The 24,193-nt window shown below is 39.4% G+C and overlaps 1 protein-coding gene across 1 annotated transcript in view; it reads right to left on the reverse strand.

The window, feature by feature from the left end:
- Nucleotides 1-1,735: 1,735 nt before the first annotated feature.
- CASP3 (caspase 3) overlaps nucleotides 1,736-24,193 on the reverse strand; it is a 143,466-nt gene continuing 121,008 nt past the window's right edge. The window contains 1 exon segment of the mRNA XM_053700253.1: nucleotides 1,736-3,092. Coding sequence (XP_053556228.1) covers nucleotides 2,863-3,092 — 230 coding nt within the window. The 3' untranslated portion in view covers nucleotides 1,736-2,862.

A 24,193-nucleotide genomic window follows, 5' to 3' on the forward strand; every position in this document is an offset into this window, starting at 1 on the left:
CTTTCCCATTCTTTATTAACAATGTCCGCCACCCGCTTGGGTATAGGAAAAGCTTCTGGGAGCCCCGGCACCTCTAAGAACTTGTCCATTTTACATAGTTTCTCTGGGATGACTAAATTTTCACAATCATCCAGAGTGGATAATACCTCCTTAAGCAAAATGCGGAGATGTTCCAATTTAAATTTAAATGTAATCACATCAGATTCAGCCTGCTGAGAAATGTTCCCTAAATCAGTAATTTCTCCCTCAGACAAAACCTCCCTGGCCCCCTCAGATTGGGTTAGGGGCCCTTCAGAGATATTAATATCAGCGTCGTCATGCTCTTCAGTAACTAAAACAGAGCAGCCACGCTTACGCTGACAAGGGTTCATTTTGGCTAAAATGTTTTTGACAGAATTATCCATTACAGCCGTTAATTGTTGCATAGTAAGGAGTATTGGCGCGCTAGATGTACTAGGGGCCTCCTGAGTGGGCAAGACTCGTGTAGACGAAGGAGGGAATGATGCAGTACCATGCTTACTCCCCTCACTTGAGGAATCATCTTGGGCATCATTGTCATTATCACATAAATCACATTTATTTAAATGAATAGGAATTCTGGCTTCCCCACATTCAGAACACAGTCTATCTGGTAGCTCAGACATGTTAAACAGGCATAAACTTGATCAGAAAGTACAAAAAACGTTTTAAAATAAAACCGTTACTGTCACTTTAAATTTTAAACTGAACACACTTTATTACTGCAATTGCGAAAAAACATGAAGGAATTGTTCAAAATTCACCAAATTTTCACCACAGCGTCTTAAAGCTTTGAAAATATTGCACACCAATTTTGGAAGCTTTAACCCTTAAAATAACGGAACCGGAGCCGTTTTAAGCTTTAAACCCCTTTACAGTCCCTGGTATCTGCTTTGCTGAGACCCAACCAAACCCAAAGGGGAATACGATACCAAATGACGCCTTCAGAAGTCTTTTATAAGTATCAGAGCTCCTCTCACATGCGACTGCATGCCATGCCTCTCAAAAACAAGTGCGCAACACCGGCGCGAAAATGAGACTCTGCCTATGCTTTGGGAAAGCCCCTAAAGAATAAGGTGTCTAAAACAGTGCCTGCCGATATTATTATATCAAAATACCCAGATAAAATGATTCCTCAAGGCTAAATATGTGTTAATAATCAATCGATTTAGCCCAGAAAAAGTCTACAGTTTAAATAAGCCCTTGTGAAGCCCTTATTTACAATCGTAATAAACATGGCTTACCGGATCCCATAGGGAAAATGACAGCTTCCAGCATTACATCGTCTTGTTAGAATGTGTCATACCTCAAGCAGTAAGAGACTGCACTCTGTTCCCCCAACTGAAGTTAATTGCTCTCAACAGTCCTGTGTGGAACAGCCATGGATTTTAGTTACGGTTGCTAAAATCATTTTCCTCATACAAACAGAATTCTTCATCTCTTTTCTGTTTCTGAGTAAATAGTACGTACCAGCACTATTTTAAAATAACAAACTCTTGATTGAATAATAAAAACTACAGTTAAACACTAAAAAACTCTAAGCCATCTCCGTGGAGATGTTGCCTGTACAACGGCAAAGAGAATGACTGGGGTAGGCGGAGCCTAGGAGGGATCATGTGACCAGCTTTGCTGGGCTCTTTGCCATTTCCTGTTGGGGAAGAGAATATCCCACAAGTAAGGATGACGCCGTGGACCGGACACACCTATGTTGGAGAAAAAACATCTTATTTTATTAAAAAAAAACTGCACCCTTATACCCCAATGACTGGGGCATTCACCACCTCCTATGACCCAGACAGTACGGAGATTTATGACTCCTCTCTGAGACACCCTGTCAGGAAAAAGGGAATGAATTACATGGTGCACAATGCAGGACCATCCCTGCTATGAGAAAACGCACCAAGCTTGTAAGCTGCATGGATCTCAAAGTGAAAGTGAAACCTGTATATTCCATAACAGCCTATGAGCCCATAACATCTAACACATAAAAGCAGCATAAAATCAAATAAACATATAAGAGTATGCCCCCCTGTTCAATAATCCCCCTAAGGAAATATTAACCCTTGATTCTATACAGATAAAAGGAGTCACACTGTGACCCTGTCTTCTTGCATTATCATACATGTATAAAATATAAAACGATCTTACCAGAATCTACGTTGTGGAACAGGAACACGGCCCTTCAAGTGCGACAGATACTAGCATCGCCTCTGACATGGACTTGATTGAAGAAAGCAGGCAGCAAAACTCGTCAATGCTGATTGCCTATGGAGCTGTTAATATGAGTCGGGGTGGTTTCACAGAAAGACTCTCCCTGCATCTCCAGACTTTCATCCATGCTCTCACTGAGAGGCTGACAGGACTACTTAAAACTCCAGTCCCATCTCGAAGAGTACTACCCCCCATAAGAGACTACTCTTAAATCTTCTAACACTTCTCTGCCAACCTCCTGTAACGAAAGGCAAAGGATAACTAGGGTTATGAGGAAGTGGGGGAGGTATTTAAGCCTTTGGCTGGGGTGTCTTTGCCTTCTCCTTGTGGCCCGGTTCAGTATTTCCCACAAGTAAGGAATGTAGCTGTGGACTCTTCCCATATTAAGATGGAAATGATTATGCTTGGGACAAAAAGCTTCTTTTTTTACACTTTTATGTCCAGATAAACTTATGTTGATATAAAAACATTTTTGCCATAGCATTTCATTCTAATGTTTGTTGTAAAAAAAGGTTTCCATGCAACGTAAACAACTTTAGTCACCATCTTCACAGGAGTGCAAAAAGGACAGCCCGAGATATTAAAGGATGTAGTTTCTCCGTTATCATAAAAGTGGAAAAAGGATTTCATTCTTTATGGGAAAAGATAAAGTGCTTTTGTAAGCATGGACATCACACATGGGATTTGCTTCTTTGTATTAAATTCTTTATATGTTGAAGATGATTCAAATTCTAAAGCCACCTTGTGATTTACACAAGTCAGTATTTGCAGAAGGTCAAGATTTGAACTATGTAATTTGAGCATTTCACAAAGGGACTGGATGAACCACGAACCATCTAATGTATTTCTCCAGGAATAATAGCCTACAAAAGAATAAAAGGGAAATGCATATTACAAATGTGTTTAATACATTTTGTCAATATATTTCTCATAAATGTAACAAATAAAAATACAGGAAGGAGGAATTGAGGTGGTTTAAACTTTGGATGCGACCAGCCATTATTTTATATTCACCGACAGTATTTTTAAGGTTTAGCACCCTCCTAATCCCTTCTCTTCCAGGTACTATCCTCTGAAGGAATACAAATCTGAAATGCTTGCAGTATTTCAGCAGCATATCTATCAATGCCTTCGTCTTCACGAGGCAAAGCAATACTGGGAGGGAAGGGGTAGCAGTAGGGATACTTGAAACTCTGGTGTAGGGTGTATTTGCCTCCTCCATGTGGAAAGGTGATGTAATTCCCAAGAGTAAGGATCATGGACTTTAACTACCATCACTTACACTATACCGTTCTCAGATGTTGTTGGATATAGCATACTTTTGATTATTTAGTGGCATGGGAACCATTTGTACAGAATGATCTATATAATGTCCACTTTTACTATTTTGTTCAATAAGAAGCAAGTCGTATATATCTATTTTTTTTTTTAGCCTTCTCTAGACTCTAAGGGAGCTACAAAGTTTATTATTTTTCTTATTTTTGTACAGTATCAAAAAGTATCCAATACATATATATAAAAAAAAGATATATATTTTAAAAAAAATGATCAATATGATCAATATGGGTAATTCTAAAAAATTAAATCTCAAAAACTATTTAAAGTAAAAAAGAAAAAAAAAAAAAGGGGGGAAATGCATAGCACTGCTGTACATTTTGTGACATTGAAAATAAATCACTGGGCAGGGTATAAGATATGGGGAGGCTCAAAAATACACATACATGTCAGCTGTGGTGTGGAATAATGTGCCCAAAGCAAAGCCCCATACATGAATAGTAAAACACAGTAGAGGTGTTGGAATGCGTGTGTTAGTGTGCATTATGTTTTGACTGATGAATGTCAAATGGTATTAATATCATCTCAGGCTACAGCAAGTATAGCGTTATTAAAAACTATGTCTACCACATATACTAGTTTTCTACAGTACAAAAACAAAATTTATGTTTACCCGATAAATTATTTTCTTTCGGAATGATGATGATCCATTGTCCTCCATAACATGTGATATATTTCCCACCACTAGGAGGAGCTCAAGAACCAATATCAGATTAAAATTCCTACCACCTCCCATCTCTCTCTATTTTAACGTATAGCCGAGTAGAGAATAGGAAACATAGGTAGGAAAGACAAAGCAGGGTCTGTAGAGGTGTCATTAGAACTGTCATCTTAACATTGAAACAGGCGGGCATGTGGACCATCATCATTTTGAAAGAAAATAATTTATCATGTAAGCATAAATTTTGTATTCTTTTGTAAAATGATGATGGTCCACAGTCCTCATAACATATGGGATTAATACTCAAGCCGATGGAAAAGGAGGGACAATTTTTTCTTGCATTTCTTATTTAGCTGACACTGCGGCTTGCAGGACTTTCCTGCCAAAAGCTGCTTGCAAACCCCCCCCAAAAAACTCAAAAGCAATAAACTATGAAAAAAGTATGCAGATAAGACATCAAAAATTAAATTACTGAGCTAATTGTCCCGTACCGTTATTGTTACAAAATAAATATTATAAAAATTATAAAAAATTCCTATACAAATATATTAGTGATTAAAATTCTAATTTCATGTGTGAGTGTTAACAATTTCTTTGTATACACAATTAATACTTTGTATACACAATTGATTAATAGTATCCTATGTCCACTCAGAAAATACTTGATAAAATTTGAAATTAATTGAAATACAGCTCGACATAGATACTTACTTCATGGCTCAAGGAGTATGGTAAAAAACTGATATCAGTAATCTTTATTTACACTGGGTATTCTCACATCCTCTGGGTAATTCTCCTGTGTTGCCGAGCTGGTGGGGCTGCTACATCTCCCAGGGCACTAAGGAGTGCATTGACAACGAATACACTGGAATGATAGAACACAGAGCGCATCCACGACTCAAGGTGAATCTAACACAATTTATTGTGAGCATACAAATAATTGCACTTACAAGAAGATAAAAATAATTCTGCCTTGATAAAAACAGGTCGGTGAAAACAACTCTAGATAGTAGATCCGTGCAGGAATAGGTTAGAAACTCTCTGTCTCCACCTCCCGTAGGCTCCCCGCTTGATGTTGTCACTACGAACTTTCTCAGTCTTTATACGGCTAATACAATACTAATGGATGTCCAGACAAGCCTTCCTTACGTCTACGCGTTTCATCCTGCTCTTTCCGACTTTGTCAAGACTCTGAAGGCGGCTGACATTTCCCGGCATGATCCTCTCCTATATACTTGTTGGCCACTCCTCCAGCGTGATGCCGCGACCTCTGTTTACATACACACCTCCTTTGAACACATGCATCGGACATGCAGGGAAGTCGATTTAACCAACAAGCTCCCATATACAAATTTATGACAGTCCTGTATGGCTTAAATATTCTTCAAAGTAAGTAATACTTTGTTTGTGTAAAACGCTGGTTAATGGCTCAATACAAAAATATTTGAATTAAATACATCATGAAACATACTACGTAAACACCCTCAATCAAAGCCACATCCAGGAATAAGTTGTTTTATAGTGCACTACTGTTCCTATGTTGTAAACAAAAATAAAATAATATACATCATATTAACAATTATTAAGGGAACCCTTAGGTACCAACCCACACTAAAGGTTAACTATTTTAAGACAAAAGGAAACGAAATGGATCCAAGAGTTAGATAGTTTAACACCTAAGGGTCTTAATATAGATTTGGACTTACAGGCCTTTATGATTTAGGCTAAGGATCAATTCACATGACGTTTCAGTTTATTGTTTAATACATTTAGTTTAATGAGGTTTTTAATATGGAAGGTTTTTAATATGGAATGTTTTCAATATAGAATGTTTTTTGATGAGGCTTTGAATAAAGAATAATTTTATATAAGGTAATATGTGGTTGTCATATGAATTTTTGACATACCTGTAAAATAATATGATTTACTATTTAAGATGTAGTGGTGTATGAATTTTTACTGAGTTTTTAATAAATATAATAATTGTTAATATGATGTATATTTTATTTTTGTTTACAACATAGGAACAGTAGTGCACTATAAAACAACTTATCCTGGATGTGGCTTTGATTGAGGGTGTTTACGTAGTATGTTTCATGATGTATTTAATTAATTCAAATATTTTTGTATTGAGTCTTTAACCAGCGTTTTACACAAAGTATTACTTACTTTGAAGAATATTTAAGCCATACAGGACTGTCATAGATTGTATATGGGAGCTCATTGGTTAAATCAGCTTCCCTGCATGTCCGATGCATGTGTTCAAAGGAGGTGTGTATGTAAACAGAGGTTGCGTCATCACGCTGGAGGAGTGGCCAACAAGTATATAGGAGAGGATCATGCCAGGAAATGTCAGCCGCCTGCAGAGTCTTGACAAAGTCCGAAAGAGCAGGATGAAACGCGTAGACGTAAGGAAGGCTCGTCTGGACATCCATTAGTATTGTATTAGCCATATAAAGACTGAGAAAGTTCGTAGTGACAACATCAAGCGGGGAGCCTACGGGAGGTGGAGACAGAGTTTCTAACCTAATCCTGCACGGATCTACTATCCAGAGTTGTTTTCACGGACCTGTTTTTATCAAGGCATAATTATTTTTATCTTCTTGTAAGTGCAATTATTTGTATGCTCACAATAAATTGTGTTAGATTCACCTTGAGTCGTGGATGCGCTCTGTGTTCTATCATTCCAATGCAGATAAGACATGTTGCAGCTTTGCAAATCTGTCCCAAAGATGCATATATTTTTTTTTAAAGACCCACAATGTTGCAACTGCTCTTGTAGAAGAGCTGAATACACTTAGGAGGTGACTTTCCCACCTTCAAGTAAGTCTTGTCAATCACTTATTTGAGCAAGAGGCCAACACTACCTTAAGTAGCTTTCTGACCCATACAAGTCCCAGACTAGAGAAAAAAAAAAACTAGAAGTTTGAAATCTTTAGTAGTATGGAGATAGAACTTCAAATGTTGGCTACCTCAAGATTATGCAATAGCCGCTCCTTAGAGTAAGCAGCATCTGAACACATTGAAGGAACAACCATTTCTTGATTGGTGTTCTCCTTTGAAACTACCTTAGGAGGAAAATCATATTTAGTACAAAGTATAGCTATCTCCTTGTGAATAATTAGAAATAGAGATTACAAGAGAAGGTTAACAACTCAGTAACTCTCCTTGCTGAAGAGATTGCTAATAGTAAGAGTACGTTCCAATGTAAAAGTAGATATCAATGGAATGATTTGGTTCAAACAAAGAACCTTGTCATGCAGAGAAAAGTAGATTTAGATTCCAGGGTGGAGAAATAGGAATTACAATTGTCCTAATTCTAACAAAGGGTGTGTGCGCAGAGTGCCTAAATTTAGGGCTAGATTTATCAACGCTGAGGCGTACAGGGGCGCGTATACGCACCCCCGTACGCCTCAGCTCGCCTGTGGCGGGGCGAAATTACCTGCAGGTAATTAACATTGCACATAAGCGCAATTTTGCGCTCGCATGCAATCCCGCCCCCTGCCTGCGCACAGCCAATCACGGGCCGGCAGGAGCTGTCAATCTCCTCGGTCGGACTCGACCGAGGAGATTGAATTTCGCCACAATAGAGGTGGCGTAGATGTTAGGGAAGCAGCGGCCTGGTGACCGCTGCTTGATAAATCCCAGCGAGCAAGTTTTTGAGAGAACTTGCTGCCGTAGGGGCTTAATAAATCTAGCCCAAAGGCTAAGGTGACTTGAAAGTATGAACGTGGATGTATAATCTACCCAAATATAATGGACGTATAATAAACCTAGCTCAGTCCTGGGTGAGTCATGAACAGTGGGGTGGTTTACAATTTAAAATTACAGCTTTATTAATACATGAGTGACTAAAAACATGGATCCATGATGCTCTTAAAACAATAAAACAGGGTAATATAAAAACAATATCTCTGGAATACAAAGGCTTCAACAAATAGACCAATCAATCAGCTGACATATTCTAAAGTCTAATACCACATCTCGTTGGTAGATATCGCTATAAATTCTTCTATCGTTACAAAATCTTCTATTGCTATAAATCTCCTATTTACTAGTGTGTCACTTCTATGATTGACCACTTAAAGTGGTGTGTATAACAATGGGTATGCACAATATAGTTGATGCTTCAAATAAAAAATAAAAATCAAATTGTGTCTAGTGTGGTGCTCCTGTGTAGCAGCAATGTGCTCAAAAAATGTCCAAAAAATATATCAATGCACGTACAAATAATAACAATTAAAAAAAATGTAAAAAATCAAAATATATAAAAAATAAATTGCAATTGCAATAAAAAAAGTGTGAAAAAATAAAGTCAGTGATAATTGATCCAGTGATAAAGTGAAAAAGCAAAAAAGCCAAACTTGTTTCTCTGGTGATGAGAATCCTCGTGATGGATCCTAATGGACTCTTGAATTCCTCAATAAACTTCCTGAAATGTCCGGTGGAGTTAAAAAACAATAGTGTAGATTGTTCCAAAAGTCGTATAAATATAGGAAATATGCTTACCAGCTAGTAGTCAACGCGTTTTGGCCTGGTCTAAGGCCTTTCTCAAGACTTTTATTGGAAGTATCGACTAAATTGTGCATACCCATTCTTATACACACCACTTTAAGTGATCAATCATATAAGTGCCACACTAGTATATAGGAGATTTATAGCAATAGAAGATTTTGTAGCAATAGAATTTATAGTGACATCTACCAACGAGATGTGGTATTAGAATATGTCAGCTGCTTGATTGGTCTTAACAGTTTAGTTAATATATTTATAGCAAACTATACCACAACTGTGGAGCACAGGAATTGGATAGGTTATGTTGCTGTACAGAGGTATAGGAAATTAGTAACTAGTAGCAATCATATGCCTCGGTATTTAGCCTTTTAAATATGTTGACTACTCACTCAATATCTCTAAATATGAAGGTGGATAGACAGGCTTTCAAGAGGTGTGAGTGAGTAAACAACAAGATTTAGATAGGAGTATGAACAGCAGTAGTATGTAGAAACTAACGTGCACAGCAATAAATAATGAGGAAGTAATGGATACTGGTAAGCTTACCGTAGTTCTGAGGCTAAGGAATGAGAAACAGCCTAATGTAGTGGGCAGTCTCTAACAGCCGGCAGCTGATAAGAACACAGGGAAGAGATGGATGGCTGATGCAGTTAACGGAGGAGCAGGCAAGCTCAGGAGCTAGCGGCAGCTGATCAATACACAGCATGGTGGAGAATGGCAGCTGCAGAATGACAAGTAGGCAGACACGCTCTGAGGTAGCCGACAACTTATCTGTACACTGCGAGGTGAGAGGGGGGGCAGTAGATGACATTACCGCACACAGAGCTGAGCAGGCACTTGTGAATCCAGTGTTTCTCTGCAAGGAGAAAGGTGAGAGGAAAATGCAAACAATAAGTAAAACAAAGTTTCCAAAAAAGGTTTGCAAGGAGTCAGGATCTCTGTCTTATGAGGGGTAAAGGCTTGGAGGAAATCCACATAAGTAGAAATGGAATAAGAGGTACTAAAACCCCACATCCATATGCAATACCAAGCAATGTTGAAATGAATGATCCGGCTACTTATTGGTCTGAGAGAGGTAAGGTAAACTCCCACTTAAAGCTATAAGCAGTAAGGAACAATGGAATAGATGTTGCATAGCTCCCCCAATAAAGAACCACTCAGTCTTAAGGAAAGGGACGATCAGGATGTCGTCGATGGAAGAGGGAGACAAGCCTCGGAGCAGACAGATTAACCAATGGTTCCCAGGAATTCTCCTCGGACGAGTAACCCTCCCAATGTAATAGGTATTGCAAACGTCCAGAAACTTTACAGGAGTCAAGGATACTGTGGACTTCAAACTCACGATCTGGTTCAATTGGAATAGGGTTCACTGAGTGGAATTGTTAAACCCTGATGGATCGATAGGGTTTAAGCAAGGAGACATGGAATGTTGGATTAATCCTATATTCCGATGGTAAATCAAGGGTAACTGCATTCGTATTCACAATTTTCTTCACAGGGAAAGGCCCTATAAAAAAAAACCTATTGAGTTTTCTGGTTAGTGTGGAGACTCTCACATTTTTAGTGGATAACCAAACTAAATCACCTATAGAAAATTCAGGAGCAGGCCTGCGTCTTAGTATCTTTTTTGACGGTCTTGAGCAGCCTTAAAGTTATCTGCAAGAGTAGAGAAAGTTTTGGAAATAGTATTAGTCAAATCATTCACTACTGGACAAAAACTCTGTAGTTCTGAATATAAATGGAAAGTAGGATGGAAACTAATTAGCGTAAAAAGGACTAGTTTTGAGGGTTGTATGGTGTGAATTATTGTAAGCAAATTCTGCTAGTGATAACAAGAAAGACCAGTTCTGTTGATATAACATTGTATGTACTCTTCCAACCACTGGTTGGTTCTCAGTCTGGCCATTCGTCTGAGGGTGAAAAGTGGTGCTTAGTCTCTGCTCAATTTCTAGGACCAGACAGAGTTGACGCCATAACTTGGATGTAAATTGCTTTCCCCTGCCCTGTCTGTGGTAATGGAAGTCCATGCAATTTTACAACATTTTTTATGAGCAAAGTTGCAGTTTTGGAGGAGGTGGGAAGTTTGTGGAAAGGGACACAGTGTCCCATTTTTGTAAAAAAAAGTCCACAACAACCATGATAGATATATTTTTTTTCTGATACAGGTAAATCAACTATGAAGTCGATGGCAATCTCCTTCCAATGTCTTTCTGGTACTGCTAAGGATAAGAGGTATCTAGTGGGTTGTTTTCTATCAATCTTGTAGGATGTGCAAGTTTCACAAGTTTGGTATCATTTACCATGTTAGGCCACCAATACGATTTTCTAAGATGTTCTAGTGTTCTGGATACCTGGATGTCCTATGAGAGAGGATTCATGTACGTTATGTAGTAATGAATTGCTCAAGTTGGGAGGTATGTAAAGTTTATCATTATTGTAAAACATTCCATTAGCCCGTTCAGGTAGATCATAAGTGGTTTTAGATTTGTCCTGTTTTATGAGGTGACAAAGTACCCTGATTCAAAGACATAGTCTGTTTTTGAGGCATTCTGGATAGGAGATTGGCCTTGGCATTTTTAGCTGCTGGTCTGTAGGTTATCAGGTAAGAGAATCTGGAGAGAAACAGACTCCATCTGACTTGTCTAGCTGTAAGGGTGCGATTAGTTTTGAGGTACTGAAGATTCCTGTGATCAGTGAAAATTAAGATAGGTAAAGTTGTACCCTCCAAAAGATATCTCCAGTGCTCGAGGGAACTTTTCATAGCTAATAGTTCCTTCTCTCCTACATGATAGTTGAGTTCTGAAGGTAACAATACTCTTGAAAAAAAGGAAGTAGATGTAAAGATTCCTTTAAAGGTATGGTACTACTGGATACTAAAGAATGGTGAAAGATAAAATAAGAATAGCGAACAGAGTACGAAAGGTGGGGTTGAGTAAGGGATAGTGACCTTTATGGGGGAGAGAGTTGTGGTACCTGGGCTTGCCCCATTTGGCCAGATGCGGTAACTAACCTTTCCATTTTTGCTTTTAATCTTAACTGAGAGCTTGCTAGTGAGTGCAGGGTTTTCTCTGTGTGTTGTATTAATTTTGTTCTGTAATTTCCCCTATGGTTCTTGCACCCAGACCTGTCTGGGGTTAACTGCCTGTGATTCTGGGGACAGCACAGCTTCTTGTGAGTGCCAGTGAGCACCCAGGGCTGAGCATGTCACAGGGTCATGGGATGTGTACCGGTCCGGTCTAGGAGTGCAGTCCCCTTCTGTGTTATATATATATATATATATATATATATATATATAAAAATAAATAAATAAATAGGAGGCACTCACTGGTCTTTTAATAAGTGAATTTAATCTTTAAAGCGTGACGTTTCGGGGGGACACTCCCCTTCCTCAGAGTGTGTCCCCGAAAAGTCACGTTTTAAAGATTAAATTAACTTATTAAAAGACCAGTGAGTGCCTCCTTCTATTCTTATATTTAACTGTTGACACCCTGGCAGCTGAAATTGAGGTGAGAGTGCTCTCTTGAACAATATATATATATATATATATATACATATATATTTTAAGATATTTAATGAGTTTAATTCACACTAGTGTTAGTAACAGGGTGTTCTTTCATTTCATGTGCATTATTTGAACTGAGACACAGTAGCTTAATAACACATATAAAGTATTTTAGAGTAGAACAAGGACCATTCTTAGACTATTTTCATTTCAGAATTATCTGATTTTGTGTGTTTTTGTTTCATATATATATATACTACGTTATATGTTATATATTGTCTAATTATTCACTGATGCTCAATACTGATGTTGTGTATACAAATATATTCACTTAGGGCAGGCTCATGTTACCTACTATGACAGGTCTAATTAGGTAACACCCACCTCAGGTGTTGCACATTGTATAGTTTAATTGGTTTGGCATATAAAGCAAGTGTTTTTTACTTATTGTATTAAGCCTGATAAAACATCCACTGGTTGGATGAGAAACGCGTTGGTAGTATTTTTAATATATTTTAATAAAGTAAGTTTTGATTTTAATTACCACTTGCTGCCAGACCTTTTTACTACACATTAGTTTCTTTGGACTGCTGGGAGTTCCTGTTTTACCGGTTTCTTTGGTCTACTGGGTGGCTGTTTGATCCCAGTTTGCCTCTAGTGCACCAAGGGATGTGCTTTACCAAATGTGAGTACATTTATTACCACATACTGTTTTCATTTGTTCATACAATACTAGACTGCTGGGTGACTGTATATGATCCCAGGCCGCTTCTTCTACACCGCTAGGGGTGTCTCACCAAATGTGAGTGTGTCATTACACTGATATTTGCTTATATCTATATATTTGTTATCAAACAATATTGGGCCATGTGGCGTTTCTGTCCTTCTATGTTGTCTATAGACCACAACTATGGAGCACAGGAATTGGATAGGTTATGTTGCTGTAAAGAGGTATAGGAAATTGGTAACTAGGAGTAGCCATATGCTTCCGTATTTAGCCATTCATATATGTTGACTACTCACTCAATACCTCTATATATGAAGGTGGATAGACAGGCTTTCAAGAGGTGTGAGTGAGTAAACAACAAGAGTTAGATATGAGTATGAACTGCAGTAGTATGTAGAAACTAATGTACACAGCAATAAATAATGAGGAAGTAATGGATACTGGTAAGCTTACCGGAGTTCTGAGACTAAGGAATAACAAACAGCCTAATGTAGTTGGCAGTCTCTGTAACAGCCGGCAGCTGATAGGAACACAGGGAAGTGATAAATGGCTGCTGCAGTTAACAGAGGAGCAGAAAAGCTCTGGAGCAAGCGGCAGCTGCTCAACACACAGCGTGGTGGAGAATGGCAGCAGCAGAATGACGAGGAGGCAGACACGCTCTGAGGCAGCAGACAACTGATCTGCGAGGTGAGAGGGTCAGCAGTAGATGACGTCACCGCACACTGATCTGAGCAAGCGGTTGTGAATCCACAGTTTCTCAGCAAGGAGAAAGGTGAGAGGAAAATGCAAACAATAAGTAAAACAAAGTTCCCAAAAAAGGTTTGCAAGGAGTCAGGATCTCTGTCTTATGAGCGGTAAAGGCTTGGAGGAAATCCACAGAAGTAGAAATAGAACAAGAGGTACTAAACCCCCACATCCATATGCAATACCAAGCAATGTTGAAATGAATGATCAGGCTATTTATTGGTCTGAGAGAGGTAAGGTAAACTCCCACTTAAAGCTATAAGCAGTAAGGAACAATGGAACAGATGTTACACCTACATTGTAAAGTTCTGTCAGGAAACTAGAGGCATAAGGAGTGAGTCTAATATGACTCCTTTAAAGGCAGAATGCTTGGATGTATTGGTAGAGGTATTTGCAGCAGAAATAGTAAGGTTCTTATGCCACTTTATAGATCATTAGTTAGGCCTCATCTTGAGTATTGTGTGCAGTTCTGGAGGCCATATCTTCAGAAGGATATTAACAAACTTGAATCTGTGCAAAGGAGGGCTACCAAAATGGTACATGGTCTAAAAAATAAAACTTACCAGGATAGGCTCAATGACCTAAATATGTATAGCTTAGAGGAGAGAAGGGAAAGAGGTGATATGATAGCAACTTTCAAGTACATTAAAGGGTTTAGTAAAACTGAGGCTGTGGGTATTTTACATAAAATGGAAAATTCAAGAACAAGGGGTCATGAGCTCAAGCTAAAGGGTAGTAGATTCAGGAGTAATTTGAGGAAGCACTTCTTTACAGAAAGAGTGATTGATTTATGGAATAAACTTCCTCAAGAGGTAGTAGCAACAAACACTGTGGGGGACTTTAAAAATGCATGGGACAAGCATAGGGCTATCCTACGAACTAGATAAGTTTATACTGTTAGGTAAGGTCGGGCAGACTTGCTGGGCCTATGGCTCTTATCTGCCGTCAATATCTATGTTTCTATGTAACATGAGATAGGACCGCTGGTCAACAAGGAGGACTCTGCTTAAAAGAGAACAAAAATCTCCCAATCTCTTGAAGGACAAAGAGAATCAGTCCAGATATTCTAACAATTTTTCCAGATGAATCCAAAATGTATAAACTTATACAAAGCTTATTAAATCGGTACATGATATAAGCAGCAGCTGTGGTATACATGTACCTTATTAAGTATTTGCACATATTTATATTGCCATGTAGTCTTACGGACTAAAGGAGCAGCACATATAGATCAACAGGTACACATTAGATACTTGTAAATCTATGTCCATATAAGCAGATACTGTGTTTTCTTTAGAAAGTAAATACACAAGGTACATGATCCATGAAAATAGTCATAATCAATGTTCAGTGTCTGCATGATAAACAGATGTGCATACATATAAATTACCCATACAATAGGTATAAAAGAGATACCAATAGACTATATCTCTAAAGGATCTCCACTGTAAATGAAAATAGTCATGATCAATATCTGCATGATAGAACCTAGGTGCATAAATATACTGTAAATTACAAATAGCATAGGTAGAAGAGGGATACCAAAAGATCTTATATATAAAGGATGCCCACTGTTGTATTAAAATACGGATAAATCATGCAGAACTGTATTAGGAAATATGCCTGCAGAGTACAATTCATGAAAGGTATATCCCTATAGAATTGAGTACAGGTAGCCCTCAGTTTACGCCGGGGTTAGGTTCCAGGAGGAATGGTTGTAATTCGAAACCCAGTTTATAATGTAAGTCAATGGGAAGTGAGGGAGTTAGGTTCCAGGCCCCTCTCAAAATTGACATAAGTAACACCTAATACATTTTTAAAGCTTTGAAATGAAGACTTTAAATGCTAAACAGCATTATAAACTAGTGATGCACCGAAATGAAAATTCTGGACCGAAACCGAATCCGAAAATCCGGGATGCACTTGGCCGAAAACCGAAACTGATACCGAAAATGTATTTATTCAAATTAATCTTTATTTTTATTTTTTTTCATAATTAGAGCCAACAAAAAAGCCCACCCTTTTATTGAAAGTAACACATTAAAATTGGACAAAAATATCTTAAAACAATAATATGGTAAACAATTTTACCAAGAAAAAAAAAAAAAACAGGCAAAAAATAATGCCATTTTTGGCCAAAATGTTTCTGCGACCAAAATTTTGGTGCATCCCTACTTAAAACAATTATAAGTATCAATATACTTTATTATTCTTCATTTAGTTCTATGTAACAGAATCATATTTAACAGGTTGTTTTTTTTTACCAATTATCCAAATAAAGTATAGTCCTAGAAAACTCATTATATGCAGAACAGTAAGTCAAGTAATAAACTTAAACAGCAGCTCTAGGCTAGCATCAAATTTGAAACATGCTATACAATAATTTTACCGAAAATAACAGGCAAAAAAACCGAAAACCGAAATAGCCAAAAATGCCATTTTCGGCCGAAACTTTCTGCGGCCGAAATTTCGGTGCATCCCTATTATAAACCTAATATAGATTGTGTCATCATCAAACTAAGTTTAATGAACAAAAACATTTGCTAAACATCACCTAATAAAATAATTACACAACAGACTGTATCATCATCAAACTAAGTTTAATGAACAAAAACTTTTTTTTACTTGCATTTTTCTGCAATCAGTTCTCTGCATTGTCAGCATGTTAGATAATATTGGGTCTGCACCTATTCTATGCATTTCAATCTGCAGTGATTAATAAGCAGTTAGGCACCCTCATCTCAAGCAGCTGGACAGGAAGATAATAGGGAAGTGCCTGCTAAATTTTGCTCGATAGATCTGGTCTGATCTGTGTACACAGATGAATTTAAGGCTGTTAAATTGCATAACTTTGCTAAAAAACAAGCGGAAAGCTCCACCTACTGGCTATTTTAATTACTGCATTGCTTTCCAAAGCTTTTCAATAGCAGACACATGACGGGAAAAAAAGGTCGTTATTCTGAAACGGCGCAAATTGAACCAGCATAAACTGAGGGCCACCTGTACACTAATAGTATAGTATATGTAATGTCTTGCATATCTACAGAGACAGGAGTTCGGTTTATGTAAAAAAATATTATTTGTGCTGCTGAACATGCAATGCACATAGACAGCTCTAAGCAATTTGTATATCCCAATAGTGTACAAAAACCTGCATAATGTGCATTACTGCAAATAATATCCAAAAGAGCATGAAACGTACAACAGTATATAAAAGGCAGAATGAAATAGTAAAAAAAGCAAAAAAAAAAAAAACGGTTTACATCCCCTGGCAATGGTGGTAGTACATTGCTTAATTGACTTATAAATAAGTATTAATCATGCAAATAGTTATAATAAATGGTAATAGCACAATATGTCATTATGTTCAGTACAATATAAAATTTGACATATTATAGTAAATTGGGTACACTGTAGATCGCATAACAATGTGCTGTGGTATACAGCTGCCTAAAAGTCCTTGCAAAAAACAACTGCATATAGCATAAGAAAATATTATAATATATATATCACACAGTTAACTCAGGAGAAGTAGTTAAATCCCCAGATTTATGCTTACTTAGTTTGTGGACAGTTGCTTAACAAACTAAATGTCAACATTTGTATATAGTATTTGTGAGTGACAAGTACAGGGCAAATTTCTTAAGTAAAGTGGACTGTTGCGGCTGATATGTATGCAAAGTATGAGGTATACAATTAGATTTGAGTGACCTGGCATACTGGAATATATTTGTAAAATAAACATATATATGTTGGTTCAGACAGAGCATACCATTTAAAAAAAATCTAATTTATTTCTATTATCAAATTTGCTTCGTTCCCATGATATTCTGTGAAGAGATACCTAGGTAGGCATCTGAAGCACTACATGACAGGAAATAGTGCTGCCATCTAGTGCTTTTGCAAATGGATAACATCCTTCCAAATCTGCTGCCATATAGTGCTTCTAAACATATGTCACTGCTTTTCAACAAAAGATACAAATAAAACATAGAAAATTTGATAATAGAAGTAAATGTGAAAGCTGTTTAAAATCACGTGATTTAAAACAGCTTTCTAATTTAATACTATTATCAATTTTCTTTGTGTGTGTGTGTGTGTATGTGTGTGTGTATATATATATATATATATATATATATATATATATATATATATATATATATATGTATATATGAAATTTAAGTTAAAAATAGTGAGAAAAACTTATAGAAACCTAATCTTTAGAAAAAAAGGGGTGTATTTTCTGATATTTAAATTAGTCAAGATCGCAAAGGCAGATCCTTGACCAGGTGCAGACCCCTTATTATTATATAAATTCAAACATTTTTCAAAAAGGATAAAAACATAATTTATGCTTACCTGATAAATTTATTTCTCTTGTGATGTATCGAGTCCATGGATTCATCCTTACTTGTGGGATATTCTCCTTCCCTACAGGAAGTGGCAGAGAGAGCACCCACAGCAGAGCTGCCTATATAGCTCCCCCCTTAGCTCCTCCCCCCAGTCATTCGAACGAAGGCTAGGAAGAAAAAGGAGAAACTATAGGGTGCAGTGGTGACTGAAAGTTTAAAAATAAAAATATATATATGCCTGTCTTAATAAACAGGGCGGGCCGTGGACTCAATACATCACAAGAGAAATAAATTTATCAGGTAAGCATAAATTATGTTTTCTCTTGTAAGATGTATCGAGTCCACGGATTCATCCTTACTTGTGGGATACCAATACCAAAGCTTTAGGACACGGATGAAGGGGGGGACAAGACAGGGACCTTAAACGGAAGGCACCACTGCTTGTAGAACCTTTCTACCAAAAATAGCCTCCGAAGAAGCAAAAGTATCGAATTTGTAAAATTTGGAAAAAGTATGAAGCGAAGACCAAGTCGCCGCATTACAAATCTGTTCAACAGAAGCCTCATTCTTAAAAGCCCATGTGGAAGCCACAGCTCTAGTGGAATGAGCAGTAATTCTTTCAAGACGCTGCTGTCCAGCAGTCTCATAGGCCAAACGGATGATGCTTTTCAGCCAAAAGGAAAGAGAGGTAGCCGTAGCCTTTTGACCTCTCCGATTACCAGAAAAAACAACAAAGATGTTTGACGGAAATCTTTAGTTGCTTGTAAGTAGAACTTTAAAGCACGAACCACATCAAGATTGTGCAACAGACGTTCCTTCTTTGAAGAAGGATTAGGAAACAGTGAAGGAACAACAATCTCTTGATAAATATTCTTATTAGAAACAACCTTAGGAAGAAACCCAGGTTTGGTACGCAAAACCACCTTATCTGCATGGAAAATACGATACGGGGAATCACACTGTAAAGCAGATAGCTCAGAAACTCTTCGAGCCGAAGAGATAGCTACTAAAAACAAAACTTTCCAAGATAGAAGCTTAATATCTATGGAATGCATAGGTTCAAACGGGACCCCTTGAAGAACTTTAAGAACCAAGTTTAGCCTCCAAGGCGGAGCAACAGGCTTAAATGCAGGCTTAATTCTGACCAAAGCCTGACTAAATGCTTGAACGTCTGGGACATCTGCCAGACGTTTGTGTAGTAGAATAGACAAAGCAGATATTTGCCCTTTTAGGGAATTAGCTGATAATCCCTTCTCCAAACCTTCTTGGAGAAAAGACAATATTCTAGGAATCCTAATCTTACTCCACGAGTAACCTTTGCGCCAAATCTTATGATAGAACTTCCTGATGACAGGCTTTCTAGCCTGAATCAGGGTATCAATCACGCTTTGATAGAATCAGGCGTTCAATCTCAAAGCAGTCAGACGCAGAGAAATTAGATTTGGATGCGTGAACAGACCTTGGATTAGAAGGTCCCGCCTCATTGGCAGAGTCCACGGTAGAAACGAGGACATGTCCACTAGGTCTGCATACCAAGTCCTGCGTGGCCACGCAGGTGCTATCAGAATCACCGAAGCTCTCTCCTGCTTTATTCTGGCAACCAGACGTAGAAGGAGAGGAAACGGTGGAAATACATAGGCCAGATTGAAGGACCAAGGCACTGCTAGAGCATCTATCAGTACTGCCTTGGGATCCCGGGACCTGGAGCCGTAACGAGGAAGTTTGGCATTCTGACGGGACGCCATCAGATCCAATTCTGGTGTGCCCCATAGCTGAATCAGATGGGCAAATACCTCCAGATGGAGTTCCCACTCCGCCAGATGAAAAGTCTAACGACTTAGGAAATCCGCCTCCCAGTTCTCTACTCCTGGTATGTGGATTGCTGAGAGATAGCAAGAGTGATCCTCTGCCCATCGGATTATTTTGGTTACCTCCATCGCTAGAGAACTCCTTGTTCCTCCTTGATGATTGATATAAGATACAGTCGTGATGTTATCCGACTGAAACCTGATGAATTTGGCCACAGCAAGCTGAGGCCACGCCTGAAGCGCATTGAATATTGCTCTCAGTTCTAGAATATTTATCGGGAGAAGAGATTCCTCCCGAGACCATAAGCCCTGTGCTTTCAGGGAGTTCCAGACTGCACCCCAGCCTAGCAGGCTGGCATCTCGTTACAATGAGCCACTCTGGCCTGCGGAAACACATTCCCTGAGACAGGTGGTCCTGAGACAACCACCAGAGAAGAGAATCTCTGGTCTCCTGGCCAAGATGCAGTTGAGGAGACAAATCTGCATAATCCCCATTCCACTGTTTGAGAATGCATAGTTGTAGTGGTCTGAGGTGTAGGCGGGCAAAAGGAACTATGTCCATTGTCGCTACCATGAGTCCGATTACCTCCATACACTGAGCCACTGATGGCCGAGGAATGGAATGAAGAGCTCGGCAAGTTGTTAAGAGCTTTGATTTTCTGATCTCCGTCAGAAATATTTTCATTTCTACCGAGTCTATCAGAGTCCCTAGGAAGGAAACTCTTGTAAGAGGGAAGAGAGAACTCTTTTTTATGATCACCTTCCACCCGTGAGATGCCAGAAAAGCCAACACGATGTCCGTGTGAGACTTGGTTAGCTGGAAAGTTGACGCCTGAATTAAGATGTCGTCTAGATAAGGCGCCACTGCTATGCCCCGTGGTCGTAGAACCGCCAGAAGGGACCCTAGCACCCTTGTGAAAAATTCTGTGAATAGGGATGTGTAGATACACATCCTTTAAGTCCACGGTGGTCATATATTGACCCTCCTGGATCAGAGGTAGAATAGACCGAATAGTCTCCATCTTGAATGATGGAACTTTGAGGAACTTGTATAGAATTTTGAGATCCAAGATTGGTCTGAAAGTTCCCTCTTTTTTGGAAACCATAAACAGGTTTGAGTAAAATCCTAGTCCCTGTTCCTCTTTAGGGACTGGGCGGATCACCCCCATGGTATGTAGGTCTTCTACACAGCGTAAGAATGCCTCTCTCTTTGTCTGTTTACAGACAATCGAGAAATGTGAAAAGTCCCCCTTGGAAGAGAGCCTTTGAATTCCAGAAAATATCCCTGGGACACAATTTCTAAAACCCAGGGATCGTGAACATCTCTTGCCCAAGCCTGAGCGAAGAGAGAGAGAGAGTCTGCCCCCTACTAGATCCGGTCCCGGTTCGGGGGCTACCCCTTCATGCTGTCTTAGAGGCAGCTGCAGGCTTCTTGGCCTGTTAACCCTTGTTCCAAGCCTGGTTAGGTCTCCAGACTGACTTGGATTGGGCAAAATTCCCCTCTTGCTTTGCAGCAGAGGAAGCTGAAGCCGGACCACTCTTGAAATTCCGAAAGGAACGAAAAACATAATTTATGCTTACCTGATAAATTTATTTCTCTTGTAGTGTAGTCAGTCCACGGGTCATCCATTACTTATGGAATATATCTCTTCCTAACAGGAAGCTGCAAGAGGATCACCCAAGCAGAGCTGCTATATAGCTCCTCCCCTCACATGTCATATTCAGTCATTCGACCAAAGCAGACGAGAAAGGAGAAACCATAGGGTGCAGTGGTGACTGGAGTTTAATTAAAATTTAGATCTGCCTTAAAGACAGGGCGGGCCGTGGACTGACTACACTACAAGAGAAATAAATTTATCAGGTAAGCATAAATTATGTTTTCTCTTGTTAAGTGTAGTCAGTCCACGGGTCATCCATTACTTATGGAATACCAATACCAAAGCTAAAGTACACGGATGAAGGGAGGGACAAGGCAGGAACATTAAACAGAAGGAACCACTGCCTGAAGTACCTTTCTCCCAAAAATAGCCTCCGAAGAAGCAAAAGTGTCAAATTTGTAAAATTTTGAAAAGGTGTGAAGCGAAGACCAAGTCGCAGCCTTGCAAATCTGTTCAACAGAGGCCTCATTTTTAAAGGCCCAGGTGGAAGCCACAGCTCTAGTAGAATGAGCTGTAATCCTTTCAGGAGGCTGCTGTCCAGCAGTCTCATAGGCTAAACGTATTATGCTACGAAGCCAAAAAGAGAGAGAGGTAGCCGAAGCCTTTTGACCTCTTCTCTGTCCAGAGTAAATGACAAACAGAGAAGAAGTTTGACGAAAATCTTTAGTTGCCTGCAAATAGAACTTCAGGGCACGGACTACGTCCAGATTATGCAAAAGTCGTTCCTTCTTTGAAGAAGGGTTAGGACACAGTGATGGAACAACAATCTCTTGATTGATATTCCTGTTAGTAACTACCTTAGTTAAGAACCCAGGTTTAGTACGCAGAACCACCTTGTCTGAATGAAAAATCAGATAAGGAGAATCACAATGTAAGGCAGATAACTCAGAGACTCTTCGAGCCGAGGAAATAGCCATCAGAAACAAAACCTTCCAGGATAACAGCTTGATATCAATGGAATGAAGGGGTTCAAATGGAACGCCTTGAAGAACATTAAGAACTAAGTTTAAGCTCCACGGCGGAGCAACAGTCTTAAACACAGGCTTAATCCTAGTTAAAGCCTGACAAAAAGCCTGAACGTCTGGAACTTCAGCCAGACGTTTGTGTAGAAGAATAGACAGAGCAGAAATCTGTCCCTTTAACGAACTAGCAGATAAGCCCTTTTCTAAACCCTCTTGTAAAAAGGACAATATCCTAGGAATCCTAACCTTACTCCATGAGTAACTCTTGGATTCGCACCAATATAAATATTTACGCCATATCTTATGGTAAATTTTTCTGGTAACAGGCTTCCTAGCCTGTATTAAGGTATCAATAACCGACTCCGAGAAGCCACGCTTTGATAGAATCAAGCGTTCAATCTCCATGCAGTCAGCCTCAGAGAAATTAGATTTGGATGGTTGAAAGGACCCTGAATTAGAAGGTCCTGTCTCAGAGGCAGAGACCACGGTGGACAGGACGACATGTCCACTAGGTCTGCATACCAGGTCCTGCGTGGCCACGCAGGCGCTATCAGAATCACCAAAGCTCTCTCCTGTTTGATCTTGGCAATCAAACGAGGAAGCATCGGGAATGGTGGAAACACATAAGCCATGTTGAAGACCCAAGGGGCTGTCAGAGCATCTATCAGCACCGCTCCCGGGTCCCTGGACCTGGATCCGTAACAAGGAAGCTTTGCGTTCTGGCGAGACGCCATGAGATCCAGATCTGGTTTGCCCCAACGATGAATCAGTTGAGCAAAGACCTCCGGATGAAGTTCCCACTCCCCCGGATGAAAAGTCTGGCGACTTAGAAAATCCGCCTCCCAGTTCTCCACGCCTGGGATGTAAATCGCTGACAGGTGGCAAGAGTGAGACTCTGCCCAGCGAATTATCTTTGAGACTTCCAACATCGCTAGGGAACTTCTGGTTCCCCCTTGATGGTTGATGTAAGCCACAGTCGTGATGTTGTCCGACTGAAATCTGATGAACCTCAGAGTTGCTAACTGAGGCCAAGCTAGGAGAGCATTGAATATTGCTCTTAATTCCAGAATATTTATTGGGAGGACTTTCTCCTCCTGAGTCCATAATCCCTGAGCTTTCAGGGAGTTCCAGACTGCGCCCCAGCCTAGAAGGCTGGAGTCTGTTGTTACAATCGTCCAATCTGGCCTGCGAAAGGTCATCCCCTTGGACAGATGTGGCCGAGAAAGCCACCATAGAAGAGAATCTCTGGTCTCTTGATCCAGATTTAGTAGGGGGGACAAATCTGAGTAATCCCCGTTCCACCGACTTAGCATGCACAATTGCAGCGGTCTGAGATGCAGGCGCGCAAATGGTACTATGTCCATTGCCGCTACCATTAAGCCGATTACTTCCATGCACTGAGCTACTGATGGGTGTGGAATGGAATGAAGGACACGGCAAGCATTTAGAAGTTTTAATAACCTGGCCTCTGTCAGGTAAATTTTCATCTCTACAGAATCTATAAGAGTCCCTAGAAAGGGAACTCTTGTAAGTGGTAATAGAGAACTCTTTTCCACGTTCACCTTCCACCCATGCGACCTCAGAAATGCCAGAACTATCTCTGTATGAGACTTGGCAGTTTGAAAACTTGACGCTTGTATCAGAATGTCGTCTAGGTACGGAGTCACCGCTATGCCTCGCGGTCTTAGTACCGCCAGAAG

The sequence above is a fragment of the Bombina bombina genome, chromosome 2 (genome assembly GCF_027579735.1).
Source record: "Bombina bombina isolate aBomBom1 chromosome 2, aBomBom1.pri, whole genome shotgun sequence".
Taxonomy (NCBI): Eukaryota; Metazoa; Chordata; class Amphibia; order Anura; family Bombinatoridae; genus Bombina; species Bombina bombina.